This window comes from Carettochelys insculpta, chromosome 8, assembly GCF_033958435.1.
Source record: "Carettochelys insculpta isolate YL-2023 chromosome 8, ASM3395843v1, whole genome shotgun sequence".
NCBI classification, from domain to species: Eukaryota; Metazoa; Chordata; order Testudines; family Carettochelyidae; genus Carettochelys; species Carettochelys insculpta.
The window spans coordinates 7387851-7405219 of NC_134144.1; the positions used below are offsets into that span (position 1 = coordinate 7387851).

General features: G+C 40.8%; 1 protein-coding gene across 5 annotated transcripts in view; it reads left to right on the top strand.

Annotated features, from left to right (window-relative positions):
• The window catches only part of ERBB4 (erb-b2 receptor tyrosine kinase 4), a 932933-nt gene that overhangs the window by 376327 nt on the left and 539237 nt on the right, over positions 1 to 17369 (top strand). For all 5 annotated transcript variants that reach the window (XM_075001177.1, XM_075001174.1, XM_075001176.1 and 2 more), the window contains one exon: positions 63 to 214. In XM_075001177.1, coding sequence (XP_074857278.1) covers positions 158 to 214 — 57 coding nt within the window. In that variant the 5' untranslated portion in view covers positions 63 to 157. The remainder of the gene's footprint in view (positions 1 to 62; positions 215 to 17369) is intronic.

The window sequence follows — 17369 nt, forward strand, 5'->3', positions numbered from 1 at the left end:
CTGTTATGCTTCTGTGTCTCTGATCATTGTCTATAATGTTCCTTTTCTTTTCTGTTTTACAGTGTGTGCTGGTACTGAGAACAAGCTGAGCTCTCTGTCCGACTTAGAGCAGCAGTACCGTACATTGCGCAAGTACTATGAGAACTGTGAGGTAGTCATGGGCAACCTAGAAATCACCAGCATTGAACACAACCGTGATCTTTCCTTCCTAAGGGTAAGCAGCCTTTTTTTTTTTTTTTCACCTTCCCGATTGTGTGTTCAGACTGCACAATTGTGCAGAAGAGTGCACAGTGACAGTGTCTTGTTCACGAGTGACATTTCTGTTCTGCTGATTAACTGAAATTGTGATATAAACTGACCATAGAGAGACACATAAAGGTCACAAAGCTGCAAAATACAAGACCAACCGTGTTGTTGTGATTAATGCACTGAGTAAACAACATTTACAGTTGCCAGGGTATCTGATAGAAGTTACACAGTACATGACATTTCATGTGTATGCATTTCTCTGTCTTGCAAGATAGTGGGAAGGTGGGAAGGAACTTAGAAGGTCAGAGGATCTTGCAGATAAATGCAGATGGTTTTAAGAGCTAATCCTATTAAAATGCCAGCCAGAAATAGTTATAATGGTAAATGGTAGGGGAGCTCCACGTATCATTCTTGGGTAACATTTGGACCTCAGTTGGAATACTGTGTCCAGTTCTGGGTACCACATTTTAGGAAAGATGTGGAGATATTGGAGAGGATCCAGAGAAGAGCAACTAAGAAGATGAAAGGTCTAGAAAATATGACCCATGAGAGAAGATTAAAAGACTTGGGTTTGTTTAATTTGGAAAAGAGAAGGCTGAGAAGAAACATGATTGCAGATTTCAAGTACCTAAAAGGGTGTTACAAAGAGGAAGGAGAAAAACTATTTTTCTTAGCTTCTGATGATAGGAGAAGAAGCTATGAACTTAAATTTCAGCAATGGAGGTTTAGGTTGTACATTAGGAAAAAAAATTCTGTGTGTTGTTAAGTACTGCAATAAATTGTCTAGGCTGCTGGTTGTATCTTTAGGAAGAGGTTGGATAAATATCTTACAGAGGTGACATATATGGTGGTCGGTCTTGCTGTGAGGGCAAGGACCTGGACTTGAAGACTTCTTGAAGTCCCTTCCAGTTCTAGTATTCTATGATCCCTTGCTAAAATATTCAATAAAACCCTGTCTGTTTACAGTTGTCATTGCAGTATGTGGACCCTCAAGTGGAATCTGCAGGTACTAGAGGATGTCATTGGTGGACCAAGGTGCCATGAGTCTTGTGCATTGCCTATGCTTCTTATTTTGCAGAATTTAAATTTTTGTGAGTGTGTGTGTGTGTGTGTGTATCTATGTAGGTGACCCTTCCCATTGTGAAGAAATACCTCTGCATATGAGCTGGTATGGTGCTCTCATTCTAAGCCCAATGCAGTAGTAATCAAGAGAGGCAGGGAATATTAAAACTAAATTAAAAGTCACTAAATGTCACAGTAATTTATTCTGTGACAGTTGATCTCTGTAGAGGAAACCTCCAGCTAATGGGACCATCTAGTGTATTCTGCTCCTTGGAGAGTATGTTCCATAGGACTAAGGCTGCAGTGTTTTGGGGGTGGAGGGAGAGTGAGAGAAGAAGTGCACAGCAATAGGTTTGACTTCCAGAGGAAAGGGAACACAAAATTTGGCTGGATTGTGGCCCAAACTGGCCATAATATAGTATAGCTGGTCAGTGTGGATGAGGGTCAAACATGATGTACATAGAGTGCCATCTTACGTAGCTTGTTTTGATTATGTACAACTCTCACAGAAACCCTTACTGAGTTTCTAAATATGTGCACATGTAGATAACACTTACAGGAGATGCAGAGAACAAGGGAAGAGGGCAAGTCTCAGTCTAGGAGAAGGAATCGGTTGGTAAATACCAGCCCTAGATGTTTTTCCTTGCATTGTTGGCCTGGGGAGGATCAGGGAGAGGCCCAATATTTACTATAGACCAATGCTACGTTGAGTTAATGTGGTTTGCAGGGTTTTGTATGAACCTTTTGTTTAATATTAATTCATAAAAATGCATCTTTTTATTGTTGTTCTTAACAAAGCTCAAGTACCAATCAAACCCTAGTCTGACTGGCGCATTCAATGTCTTTTCAAGTTAAAAATTACTGCAGTTTCATGTGACTTCCATTCCAGTTCCAACCTGGGCTCATAGTTGCTCAAAATTTTGAACGGGCTTTCTAAATGTTTGACAAACTTGACTCAAACTAAAAGATGTTTGAGGGTAGCTTTAACTTCACATAATTGATTACCAGTTAGCTGCATATTGCAAATACTAGTCTGACATTCTGCAAACATAGACGGTCAGTCCTAGGATAAACCATGAACTTTAGAACAAGTGTGGGTGGACTGACTAGACTAATGTTCACCCCATGTTAATTAACTGGCAGTGAGTTAGCTGACATTAAAAGGTGATTAGGAACAGTCAACATGGATTCACAAAGGGCAAGTCAGATCTGACCAACCAGACTGCTTCTTTGCTTAAATAACTGACTCTGTGGGTAGGGTGAAACTGGTAGGTGTTATATATGTTGTCTTGAGTAAAGCTTTTCATATGGCCTCCCATAGCATTCTTGCTGGCAAGTTAAATAAGTATGGCCTAGATAAATGGACGACATAGTTGACAGAAAGCTGGCTGAATCATCAGGATCCAGACTAGTGATCAGACTAGTGTTCAATGGCTCAATGTCTAGTTAGTAGCTGGTATCAAGTGCAGTATTCCATGAGTCGATCCTGGAGCCAGTTTTGTTCAACATCTTCATTCATGGTCAGAATGAATGGATTGGTTTGCACCCTCAGCAAATTCATAGATGATACTCAACTGGAGGGAGAGATGGGTGCTCTGGAGGATAAGGGATAGGGTCCAAAGTGACCTAGACAAATTGGAGGATTGGGCCAAAAGAAATCTGATGAGGTTCAGTCCTACGCAGAGTCCTACGCTTAGGAGGAAAGAATCCCAACCACTGCTACAGGCTGGGGACCAACTGGCTAAGCGATAGCTGTTCAGAAAAGTATCTGCAGATTACTATGGATGAGAAGCTGGATATGGGTCAATAATGTTTCACCAAGGCTAATGGAGTATTGGGCTGCATCAGTAGGGTCATTGCCAGCAGATTGAGGGAAGTGATTATTTCTCATCTTAGCACCGATGAGGCCATGTCTGGAGTATTGCATCCAATTTTGCCCAGTGCAACCCTGCCGCTATAGAGACAATGTGAACACACTGGACAGAATCCAGCAGAGGGTAACCAACATGATTAGGGGGCTGGGGCACATGATTTATGAGCAGAGGCTGCTGGAACTGGACTTACATAGTCTACAGAAGAGAAGAGGGAGGCGGGGTGGATTTTCTAGCAGCCTTCAATTACCTGAAGGGAGGGTCCAAAGAGGATGAAGAAGAGTTGTTCTGAGTAGTGACAGATGACAGAATGAGGAGCAATGGTATCCAGTTATGGTGTCGTAGGTCTAACTTGGATATGAGAAAAATCTTCTTTTACTAGCAGGGTGGTGAGTCATTGGAACAGGTTACCTAGGGAGATGGTGGAATGTCCACACACAGAAGTTTTTAAGTGAAGCTTGACAAAGATCTGGCTGGAATGATTTGATTGGTTTGGTCCTGCTTTGAGCAGAGGTTAGACTAGATAACCTCTTGAGGTTTCTCCTAAACGTATTCCTCTAGGACTGTAAAACAGGACTACAAACTCTACACAGATCTTCACTGATCCTGGCCCAAGTTTCAGATCTGCACCGAAACTCCAAAGACGGTCACTTTCACTCAGCTTCAAGTTTTGTTACAAAATATTTCACAGCTCTACACAGCTCCTTTTTTCCCTCCACTGGAAGTCAATTTTGGGAGGAAGATCATGATACTTGGTGAATTACTGACTCAGGGCTCCCCACTGGGGATGGCTTCAGTGATGATTACTTGTGATTAAAGCTGACCCCACTTAACTAACTGAATGATTGTGCCCTATAAATTAGGGAAAATAGAAATGAAAATGAAGTTCTCTCCCATTTGATTCCCCTGTGACCCTCAGTATTCCTTTTCCTACGGACGCCTCTGCTGATCTGTTGGGGTTTAGTCTGATGAACAAGCATTAAAAAGAAAAAATAGAGGAAAAAAGCACTAAATGAAGCAAATGAGAAGAATAAACAAGTGCTGTCAGTGGTAAATCAAGGCAATTTACTAGCTTTGGCTTTGTGAAGATTGTTATTAAGGCTTTTATTTATTTATTTAACCTGGAACTGCCCTCTCACAGATGTCTCAGGGGGAGGAAGGGAACAGAAAATCACAAACATGAAAACAAACCAGCCGCTCTAGTTAATGTGATAAATTATCACTATTAAACAGAGGAAAATATGTTCTTGGGGAAATAAATAAATAAAAAGGTGGCATATGGGTGCTAATAATTCAACATTCATTAGTTTGACATTATTACTGATTTTATCTTGGGGGAGAAAACCACTATTTTAATGGGCTGAAAAAGGTGGCAGAAGAGATCTGACCAAGAGCAAGACTATTAGTCACTTTTCGTCTTTTAAATGATGACCTCTGTAATTCAGCTGATTCATGGCCTGCCCTGCTTCCCTCTATCCCACCAGTCTTCTTTCTTTCCTTCCACTCCAAATAGGCTTCCAGTAGCCAATAGACAGACTGCTGGTTTATTTGTGTGTCTAGCAGATGAGCATGTTGGCTATAGAAGTCTTCCTTCTTCCTCATTAGTACTGACCCCAGCACGGATACATTTCACGCCAGTAAACAAGCAAGACCTTTTGAACTACACAAGGCATATTTTCTTTTATTCTGCAAGTACACATGAATACCAACATGAATGTGAGGGTGAAATGATAATTTTATTTGCACTGTGGAAGAAGATTAAAAAATAACAGGCCGGCTTTCATATTTATTCAGACACTTAGCACCTCTATGGATTGCTTTCATGTGTGGGTGTTAACTCTGTGGTTGTCTAATTATTAAAGATGAAGGGTTTACTGTTGCACTGCTTTCTACTTTGTGTAGTCATTCTCACCCTGCTTTAGCAAAATCTGTAAATAGTTTCGTCAACTTCAAAAAGAGTGACCTATGCTTAAATTTACACACATGCTTAAGTACCTTTGTGAATAAGGGACTTATTCCTGTGCAAGATGAATATAAAGTACAGGTCGAACCTCTCTCATGTGGCACCCTTGGACCTGACCAGTGCTGGATGAGAGAATTTGATGGACCACAGGAGGTCAATATTGTCTAGCACATTATCAATACTTCCACTGCTTACTGGGCTCTTAAAAGACATTTGGGGCAAATTACAGCTAAATAACAGCACAGAACACTGAGAGTCAGGACTGGTGGCTGTACACAAACTTCATGTGATGATAGGAAGCTTGGCCGCAACTACGATAAGTGGTCATCCTAAAATTATGCCGGATTATGGATGTTGCTGGGTGAGAGAGTGCCAGATTAGAGAGATTCAACCTCTACTCTTACTCTGGTCTTACAAGCCTTGTTTCAGTTGCCTGGATGTAGAAGAAACTAATTGTCATGCATCACGTGATCATATCAGACAGTTACCGAAATAAGGACAGGCATCATCATTTTTAAGATGCATTCTTTAACAGTATTAGCAGGAGTTTTATAAGCAAGAGATGGGAAGTAATTAGTCCATTTTACTCAGCACAGATAAGGCCTTCTCTGGAGTGCTGTGTCCGGGTCTAGATACCATATCTGAGGGAAGATTCAGACAAACTGAAGACAGTCCAAAGAAGACCGACACAACTGATTAATAATTTAGCAAACATCATTAGGAAATATAGAAGAAAAAAACTGGTCTAGAAAGACTGAGGGCAGACATAAGTCTTCAAATAAATAAAAAGGTTGTTATAAAGAAGTAATGAGTTAAAATTGCAGCCAGAGAGATTTAGGTTGAACATTGTGAAAAACTTCGTAACTGTCAGGGTGGATAGCCATTGGAAAAAGCTACCTACTGGCTTCATGGAATCTTTGCGCTTATAGGTTGTTACAAACATGTTAGACAAACATCTGTCAGAGATGCTCTAGGTTAGTGTTTCTTAAACTATGTTCTGCAGAACCCTGGTGTTCCGTGAACAGCTTGCAGGTGTTCCGTGAGCTTCTGGCACGTTTTTTATATCATACACTGATGGTCTATATTTTCTGCTGTTATTAAACCAGTTACAGTGTTACTTCTTCATTTTTGTGACACCTGATTAAATTACTTGATTTTGTTTTTGCTGTGTGAGATACTGCTTTTTTTTTTTTAAATTTTCACAGGTGTTCTCCCTAAAAATATTATTAGTTTGTTCTGTGATCTCAAAAAGTTTAAGAAACACTCTCCTAGGTACAGTAAACCCTTGATTTAATGGACTAATGGGGGAGGTGTTAAATCGGAGGTTTTATTGCCCACCCCCTGCCACTCCTTTCCCCTCCCCCAAATGCCCATGACTAACAATGGTGGGAGCTGGAACTGTCACCACAGCTGGGAGCTCTGCTGTGGTTGGAGGTTCTTGGAGCTCCACCACAGCTGGGGGCCCCACCATGGTTGGAGGTTCCACCATGGCAGCAGCAAGAGCCACTATGGCTGGAGACCTTGTCGGGGCCTGGAGCAGCCACCTCCACCATGAGAGCCGCCATGTGCTCCTCCCACCAGGGGTAGGGTGCACACACGAGTGCCCTCTGCCCACCTATGCACTATGCGCTTGGTGGCAGGAGTGTGGGGCAGCTCTGCTGGTTGAAAGTGACAGACCTTCCAGCTGCAGTAGTGGTAAGTCACCCTATGTACTTTTCTTTGGCAGGGAGAGGGTGATTTAGGATTTTACTGGTCCCAGTTAAGCGACTTCAGGAACAACAGGGAGTGTGGTGGACATCCGTTGTTCCCAAAGTTCACTAGATCAGGGTCTGTAAAATCAAAGGTTTACTGTAAAACTTGATACTACCTTAGTGCGGGGACTAGACTAGATTAGAAATACTCATGAAATAAGTATGATTGTGATTAACTTACTTCGTGAGTAGCCCTGATCTTAATGGGATTCCGTGCCAAGGAAGATAATATTCAGCAAGAATAAAGAGTCACAGCATCTGATCAGAGTCTAGTTACTAGAAAGCTCATGAATTTCAGGCTTTGCGTCAGATCTCAATAGTTATCCTCCATCTTATCCTTTTTTTTTTTCTGAAGTCTAATCGACACACAAGAAATATTCATTGTTATGGCTAAATTGTTCAACACTGATAAGATGAGTGACATAATATTTTATTGGACTAATTTATGTTGGCATGAGAGAGAAGCTTTTGTACTACATAGAACTCTCCTTCAGGTCTGGGAAAGGTACTAGGAGTGTTACAGCTACGCACGAGATCTAATAGATTGTTTATCATAAGTAACTAGCGTGTAGTCTAAAGGACTGTTCAAGGAGGAGTGGCCCATTAACATCCATGTACAACAAAATGTGGGGGTTAGAGGGTTACAGATTGTTGTAATAAATCATAAATCCAGTGTCTTTTTTTAAGACCTTGATTTTTATTATCAGGCAAAGTTCTGAATTCAAGTACACTAGAACTCAATTTTCTTGTGCTCTCAGTTGTAAGATCTGTGTGTCTAGGCATGGGATAGCATGCCAGAGGACCAACGCACTCTGACATTAGCATCATATAAGCTAGTGAATTTTACTGTTATATCACATAACTGGATGTAAAGAGACACCAAACTGATGAGGTGAAAAAAGGCTCTGTGCAGGGTGATTCACAAGAAGCAAGTCACATGCCAAGGTAGGCCTCTGGTGGGAGGAAAAACACTTTTCCCTGACCATGGGCTAGTAACCACATTAATTTGGTGAACCAAGTCTTGTTCAGAAACAACAGTGCCAGTAAATTATCAGAGTTCATGAAAGAGATGCATTGTAAGAAAATGACATATCAAAATTAATGTGAGAGGGGATTCTCATCCAGAAGAGCTGTGAATTCTTTCAGTCCCCTTTGGAGAAGTGTGCTGCAAAAGACTGATGTTAAAATGATGTCCAAATGATTCAGAGACATAGAATTATACGTTTTACAATGTTTTTGCTTTGCATAGGGTTTTTTCTTTTTTGTGGGGTTTTTTTTTTTTTTTGCATCATCTAGAAAGCTAAGGGGTCAACTGGGCAGTGAACTCTGAAATTTGTGTTTGAGGCTCCAAATAAGAGATAAGCTTTGTCTTACGTCTGTTTGTTCATGTGGGTTTTCAGTCCAAAACTAAGTTTCTGAGAGGTCACTAAAAGCAATCCTCATAGGGCAACTTTAAAGCAAAACATGCTGGCTCTTCCAATTAAACTGTCAGATACTGCAAAGCAATTAAAGAAGTGAATTTGCACACAATTAATCTACCGACTGGGGTTGACAGAATATAACCAAATTATATATACGTTAGTTGTCATCTGATTCATTTAGGAATTATTATTGCTGGTTACATATCAGTGCTACAATTTAAAGTACAAGTATGGGAAAAAAAACTTGTAGCATGAACACAGGTTATCTAACAAGGGTTAAAATGAGTATTTTTGCTAGGTGCTTCTCCAACTCATAGTAAGAGAGTCCCTGTCTTGAGGAAACTGCAATTAAATTGAAAATACAGAGTAGGAGAGGAAACAAAGGTAGAGAGTGAAGAGATTTGTTCAATGTCGCACAGCAAACTAAATGACACACTTGGGATTAGCACCCATCTCTCCTGAGTTACAGTCCAGTATATGGTATTACTCTTCCTTTCCATTTTTCTATGTAATTTGGAGGTTGCTTGGTGGACGCGTAGAAGGTTCTGGATATTTGGAGATATGAAAGCAAAACTGCTGTGTATTGAAATCTATGCTTCTATTTTCTGGATTTAAATGTGGTTCCACTCCTGTATCCTTCTGAAAATTAAAAGGAAATATCCACAGAAGGAATGCAGTGTCTTAAATTAAAAAATGTACTAGTGGTATAGAAAATTTATCTACTTCAGTTATACAACTTCCAATCATTTTTTAAAAATCTGTTTACATTATAATACTTGAGCCTGTGTGCAGGTTTAATCCACACTCCGTGGTAGCAGATGATAGTGATCCTCTTTCTTCCTAACATACACACGTAATATCTGAGTTCTTGGAAAGTATTAGCTCTTGATTCTCCTGAACTGCACCAGGACAGATCACATCCCTTCGGGTTTTTTTTGTGGTTTTGTTTTGTTTTATTTTTTTTAAACTTCCATCTTCGTAAAACTTTCCTCAGCTCCTTTTGCAGCCTTTCTAATCTCTGTTAAGGATTAGCTCAACCTAGGATATTCCCTCTGTTCCTGACAATGAAAGATTTATAACCTCTTTACGTAAGTGAGAAAGAGAGATTCTGAGTGGCTATTAAACATACTCTTCATGTGGGGGCCATCTGTCCCACTTTTCACTAGTACGGACTCCCAATTATGCCCCCCCAACAAACTGTTTGCAAACCCCCATCAAAGTCAATTCTAATTGCTTTGTACACTTCGTTAAACAAAATTGGAAACCACAACATCATTTTTTGGACAGCAATTAATAACATTATTGGAGGATAGTTAATTTAAAAATACTAGTTGTTTGCATCTTTACAATTTATTTAAAACTTGTTTCTATGATCATTTTTATTTCTCTTTTATTTTTTCATGGGAGCCCTGCAATATCCTTGGACCGAAGGTTGGGCACCACTTTGTTGGGGTATTTTTAGTCGTCTTGCTCATTTTCCATGATTTCTTCTACATTTTACCTTCCAATTGCATAGGAAATGCTGTGTAGTGCACTTAGGCAGAAGTTTTACAACTTTTGAACAGACACAGAGGGCCCAAATCTTAAATTGTCCAATGATGATGTAAACATACACAAGTGTTAAATCACTAGTAAGCTCATGGATGATTACCAAAGATTGCTTTTTCCACTGATAAAGCAAAATTGATCAGATCTTCATTTTGTGGGAAAGATAACTGAGAGTGTGATAATTGGTAACCTTCAATGGCTTTTCTAGGTCTCTTTGCACATAATTAAAGCACAGAGACTCTATTAGTCACAAGAGTTAATCACCTCATGGAAGTGGCTAGAGGTCAGACATTCTTTCTCATTTTGCTAGATATTGCAGTATCCTTTAACACCCTTAACTATAAGATGCTGTTGAGATATTGCAGGACCTGGCAGGCATAGGAGTGCCATGAGAGAGGTTTCATTCATCCGTGTTGATTAGTTGTCATAGGATGGTAATGAACAATTGCTCTTCTGGTCCCACCAAGCTGAATTGTTCTCTCTGTCTCTCTTCCTCTGATAAAAACTTGTCCATTCAATGAAATACTGAGGCCACTAAGGGTGATTGTAACATGGTGCAGGCTATTGTGTGCACACAACTGTGTCTCCTTTTCCTTTGACCCTGCTCAAGGTGTTAACAGTCTTCTGGATGGAAGCCTATTGGCAGAAGCTCAACTGGAGCAAAATGGAAAGGATGCTGAAGGGTAAAGCATTTGGAGGAACTGGCAAAATTTGCCATACTTCTTTCCACTGTGTTAATGTGTTTACCTCTCCACTGTTTAAAATGCTTAGCCATCTCTCAAAAGCAATACTCTTCTTGATGACCAGATATCAGCAATGGGCCAGAAATATTTCTTCCTCCTTCTCTTCAGTGCAGATTGCACTGTACTCATCTATATCTTTGTAACCATCTGGCTATGCTACTACAACACTGTTCCTCTTGCCTGGTGAAGAATGCAGCTGTCTGTTGTTTTTTTGATGAAAGTGGATTATAAGCAGCACGTTGTGCCTGGACTCTACACTTTTCAGTGTCTGCCAGTGAACCTGCAGGTGAAAGTTCAAGAGCCGGTTATCATCTCCTAACTCCTAAATGGGACACTGCAGGGAAAATGACCTTCTCTCTGTCTCAAAATATGACCTGTATTCATTTGAAAATTTTAGGGTAACTACCTCTCTGGTAAGAGCTGAGGAACCCAAGTGTTCTTTGGACCTGATCCTTGTGTCTGGAATTTACTACCATCAAAAACTTACCTGAAATTGAGCTTGGTCATGTTCAGAAATCATTGGAGAGAAGCACATCTTTGTCCAGAATATTTTTTGCTGCAAATCTCTGATTTAGTGCAGTGTTTCTCAACCTTTTTTTTAAGTATCCCCCACCTTTTTGTTTTTTGTAAAAGTACCCCCGGTACCTACAATTTTGAGACGCACAATATTTTTCTACTGTAGCAACACATTTGTTTAAACAACTTAATCGGAACTGGTTGGTTGGAAGAAATTGCTTAAAGGCAATAAACTTGCCAGTGTCCTTATGATTGCGCAAAAAGGATACATAAAAAAGGATGAAAATAAAATAAGTTCATTTTTTTAATTCATGAAAACGGTTGAGAAATACTGAGTTTCTTTCCTCTGGAAGAGCTCTGCGTACCCCCAGGGTACATGTACCCTTGGTTGAGAACCATTGATTTAGTTGACTCTCAAGCTCATTCTTGTCTCTTGGAGAGCCTTGACCTATTTGTGGCGTTGTACATGAGAAATGTTTTTACCTTAATTTAGGCCATATATCATGCATTCAGTTACTACTATGTTGGGCACAGTAAAAATGTTTAGAAAAAGTGAATGTAGAATAGCAGCCACCTGATCTTTTGGTACCTGCCCTTGGAAAGGTCATTGACCCTACTGAGCTCCTGCAGGTTTGGTGTTTGTATTAGTAAAATGTAGAATCAAGCCAGCTGTTCCTTTAGGCTGTGTCTGTACTAGCCCCTCCTTTTGGAGGGGGCATGTTAATGAGCGAGTTTGGAAGATGCTAACAAGGTGCTGACATGAATATGCAGTGCCTCATTAGCATAATGACAGCCATGCACAATCCAAAAGTGCTGCTTGTGGGATACCGCTGCCTGTGTGGATAGGGGCCTTTCAAAAGTACCCCCACCCACAACTTTGAAAGCCCCTTCTTCCTATTTGGTTTTTGGAAGAAAGGGCTTTATTTAGGCCCCAACTCTATCATCTACAGGTGGTTGGCCTACACACCTCTATAGTCTTCTTGACTTCCATGGGGCTTCTTGTGGGTGCAAGGAGTCTGCCTGAGTGGGGCACCTTGGATATAGACCTTAAGTTTATGCCAGCTGAGGATTTGTTCCCTGGCTTTTGGTGCTCTCAGGCAACTTTACTGAAAGATAAATAATAATTAAAATAAAAAACTTCTTAATTAAGTGATTCCCTTTTAGAACCTTTGTTCCCCATCAGGAAAACAAATCCAATTGCTCCCCCACAACCTCCACCTCTTCAGTACTCCATATGCTGGCTTAATTGGCGTTTTACCAAAGCAAACAAAAAAGTGAAGTTAAACCAACAAAAACCCTTGTGGCAAATACTTTTAAATTAAAAATGGATTTATTAGGTCGTAAAGCAGATGAGTTCAGTGCTCAATTAGCTCTAGGGAACAGAGAGTATTTAAATTTGACATGAGTGGTGAGTGCAATGAGTTTAATAGGCTGGTCTCAACCTTAATTAGGAATAAAAAAAAACCCCCAAACACCTGCCCTGCCATTTCACAGGAATCATGTGCTTTACTCCGAGGAATCACTGGAAGTGTTAAGGCTTGTTTATGCTCATCTTTGTTCATCCACTCTTTTTTCCCATAGAATTCAGGATGTTTCTTCTAATCACATAAAGCATAGAGGAGCATGCACATACGCAAGTGGTGTAAGGCAGCCTTCACTAAAGAGAAGCATTTTTCATTCTACATTTGACTAGTTTATCTCCGCTTTACTAAAAGTATTAATGAAAAAGGCTCATTTCCATTTCCCCTCCCACCCCCTTAATATGGAATAAAGTGAAATGAAACATATTGGCTTTCAGAGAGATAGATAATATTGCATTGTAATACGTTGACAGAGAGCCCTGGATCAATGTGCTTGAGTTGCTCCGAAAAGCTGTAAGAAATGTAAGATAAAGCCTTTAAATTAAGCTGTGTTGGTGGGGTGGGGGGTGGCTGCTTAACCAAGCGTTTTGCACTAAACCAGATCAATTTTAAAGGTTTCTTCTGTAGCTGCCTGTAGGCAGGCTTGTAAAGTTCAGAAATGTCAACACAAATGTGCAGATCACAGCGTTTAGCAGTATTAACACTCCTGTTCTATACCTGATATTAGCATTAGGGAAACTAATTAAAGACCCCCGTGCTTGTGGTGGGCATCCCATGTAAGTACACAGTGAGGATCATTTTCTGAGTTTGTGGTCTTTCCACAGATGATTCCTTTTTTCTCTTTGCCACAAAACCGAGCATTTTAGTGGATTTTCAGGGGAATTCCTCTGAGTTGTGTTACCTTCCTATTGGCGGAACCGACAGCCTCTGCGGGATGTGGGGCCAGGTGGGCGTGAGATCTGACTGTGTGCCCTGTAAGGGATGGATCCAAGGGAGAAAGGGCCAGTCAGTTCTCAACGCGCTTAGATCATAGTGCTGCTGGCCCACCTCCTATTCCCTCAGAGCTGCATGAAGCCAGAGCAGTGCTCATGCAGCTCTTCAGAGGGGCCTGGAACTTCAGCCACTGCTGCTGCGGAGGCTTAGGGCCGCTGTGAAATGCCAGACCCAGGTGGCAGCTGCTTTCTTTATCTCCCCATCTGAGGGGCTACTTCCTGTCATGAAAACTTCTCTTTCCCAGGGAATCGGTTTTAGGTTCTCGTCAGGTTGTGAAGTTTATATGAGGAACTGATGCTGGGTCTGCCTTCCTGAAATTTTTTCTGGGCTCACCATTCCTCTTCCCTTTGCAGAGGCATTTCCACCATGGGAAACAAGTAGTTAAATGTGACCATTGTGTGGGTGGTGGTATTTGACACCCGCTTGGTGCTCAATTAATTACAAAGTGGTCAAAAGCAATCAATGTTTAATACTGTTCATTGTGAAATAGATTCTAGAAGCACAAGGCATCTGAAATTGCAATATATTTTGTGTATTTATTTTATATTATATTTTAACTAACCTCTCAGGCTTATGCCTAAACTGCAGGCTTCTGTCAGAAACCCAGAATTCTGCAGCTTTGAGAGTATTCTGCTGATATCCTGGTCATCCTCATTCCACATTCAGCAGAGGGGGTTTCCTGACATTTGGCCTCATCTAAGTGAAAAGTTGAATGTGAGATTTTTGCATTGAGGTGATAACTTAAATTCATTTCTCTCTTCTGTGAGACAGTTAAGCCCATGTCATGTCTATGACTTCATTTGTCACCCACCTCACACCTATTCTTAGGTGTAAAGACAATATTGTGTCTTGGGAAAAGGCTTGGTCTCACCAGTCCTGTTGCACTTGAGGAGGAGGTGTTGAGATAGCAGAGGGTAAAGAGTGTCTGGTGCCGAGTTTCGGCTGTGATGACCGGTTATGAGGTGTATCCCAAAGTTGTCATGCAGGGTTCCCTCTAATTTTTTTCATCCATGGGTGTAATGAATTTCGTTATATGCATCAAGGCATATAGGGATATGCACCTCTAGCAGAAACATATTCTGCCAGCTGTGGATACTCTGGTAATCAGCTGGGCGGGACCTGAATCTCTCCTGGGTGGCTGCTCAAGCGCTCGGCTAACAGGGCACACTGGTGTCTTGTATTATTGCATTGGAAAGCTCATACCTCAGTGGTTGGTCTTGGATGATGTATGTAGGCGGTGTGTATAAAGCCTTATGCATATATGCTTGTATGATGACTAAAATGTGTTTAACCCAGCCATGTCTAGGGAGAGTTGGTAAATAGGTCTGCCCTCAGGAAAAGAATGTGTATTTGCTTCTCTGACCAGTTGTCAGGCAGATGTTATGAGGGTCTATTTACATATTAGGAAAACAAAACTATCAAGCTAACAAGTGTGGGAAGAGAGAGCCTGGTGTCTGCCCCAGTCAGGAGAGAGAGAGAGTCAGGGTGTGGGTTTTACTTTTCAAAGAATATATGCAGATGTTACTTGGTCTATAAAGACAGGATGTCCAGGGCGAGAAATTGAATAAGCTGATTGTATACCACACTACTGTATTATAAAGATGTACAGAGTGAGATCTTCTGTCAAAGAATGACACGCTGGTGATTAATATCATCATGAAATGACTGTATTAACTTTGAGGAATTATAATTACTCACCGATACTATATTTTGCACTCTGTGGCCAAACAGCCTTTCCTGTCACATAGCAGGGAAGGCAGGTATCTACCTGTCTCCAGAGAAATTAAGTAAGGTATGACCAGAATGTAATGTAATGTAAGCTCCATTTATGTGGTGGGTGTGGAGGGAGTGGTAAGCCCTCAGAAAAGGAACATCAGTGCTAGGTCATCCTGTCTCTCATACCAAGATCATGGAATTTTGGAAGACATGAGTAAGTACAGAAGCCATCTTTGGAGGATAAAAGGGGCCAGAGCACTTGCAAGCTGAGAATGAGGGTTCATTCAACCAAGGTGGGGGAGAAGTCTCTGGACATGAATAGAAGCGAGAAACCTGCTTCAGCTCAAAAAAAGAACAAAAAAAGTTCACCTCAGAAGATAAGGGGAGCCAGTGCCTTGTATGTGTGGCAGGGCCGGTGTGAGGGAAAAGTCGGAAAGGGCTGGAAAGAATGAAGTTTGGTGAGAGAAACCACGTTCCATACAGCCTGAACCTTGCTAGATTGTTTTCAGACTTTTTTGTTGTGTTTTAACTTTTAGTTGCTTGTAATTATTTCTAGTTTTCCTTTGGCATGACTTAGCCTGTGTCTTTTCATTAGTGTATTTGTTTTATTTTTATGCTAAACCAACTCAGTGCTGTGTTTGAAGGGGAAAGTGTATTTGCCCCAGTTACATTCATGAGCTTGATTGTGATTTGTTTCTTCAAAGCAGCCAATGAGCCCTGTTATTCCTGAGTGATCCAGGAGAAGGCTGGACATAGCAGAGCACATGATGTGGTGGGAAATTCAGGGCTGGGTTGGGGTCACCCTTGCAAGTAGTAATGAAAGGTGCTGGAAGCATTGTGCTTTAGGCAAGCTGCTGTCATCTGAGTTGCTGATCCAAGGTTGTAAAGCACAGAGATGCTCAGGCTGTCTTGTGCATGCTTCTCTGGTGGTTGCTTGTGTCTAGGCTGCAAGCCATAGCAGCAGGGCATTTGGGGTACCCAGGGTTTCAAGGCAGGCAGTCATACAACCCCTCAGTGGCTGGGATTACCTCCTGGAGCATGAATAGCATTGTAGTAAAGGGAAATGTTGTTACAGATCAATACAATGATTAAAGATGCTTGGTCAAACCCTTTTATTAATTATTTGTTCACCTTTTTTGCTAAATTACAGTGAGTGTGGGCCCTTCCAGAGCTCTGGGAGCCAGGCCTATAAAAAACAGATCCATCATTTCCCTCAGGTCAATCCAATAGCCCTCTGAAAGCATACATACAATAAAACTAAACTTCCTCACACAGTGCTACTGGTGTCTTACACCACTACTAAGCCCTCACCAACACCCTTCCCCCTCCCAGAAAAAAAGAGGAGAGACAGACCCGGCAGAGCACCCTGACCACTGACAAATTCAAGCTATTTTGAATCTGAGAAGGCCTGTCTTCTTATCAGCATGCCTGCAGAATCTTCCCCAGTGGGACTCAGTATTACATGCCTCCGCTAATACCAACCTTCTGAGAGTTGTGAGGGTTTCTCTTTTCTCCCTCGTGAAGATATTACTTACCAGTCTCATCAGTAAATTGTATGACTTTTTAAAAATTAGCTTTAGCTCGAATTAAAGGAGGCAGAAAAAGGAAGTATTCATTATTAGAAAGTGATGTAATGGTGGAACAAATATTCAGTACCTGTGCTGCAAACGAGGAATATTTCTTTCTGCAGTGAAGTTGCTATTTCCTTTCTCTTCTCCCTTCATATCAAATGTCCAATTCAACAATTCATTTACACGTGTGGCTAGCTGTAAGCACACAAACAGTTCTATTAGCATCAGGAATGATGCTGCTCCTGCTTAAAATTAAATGTGCTCAAGTACTTTGATAAAACCTAGAGAAGAAAATGGTCAGCAAGTGAGTGCTTTGGGAATCTCAGATTTGAAAACATTGCTCTTTAATGCCTTGCGTTATTGATCTGTCCCATTTATAATACCTTCCTAAGATATAAAATCCAATATTAGAGCTGGTTTGGAAAATAGAAACATTTTTTACAAAATAAATTATGAAAAATAGCCTTTTAAAATAAACTAGAAAACTATCCGAAATTTTGAAAGAAATTGACATTTCAGTGACATTTTGGGTATTCACATTTTTAGTCACACATATTTGTTAAAACAATCACTTTGTTTTGTTGCCATTTTAAAATGTTCTAGC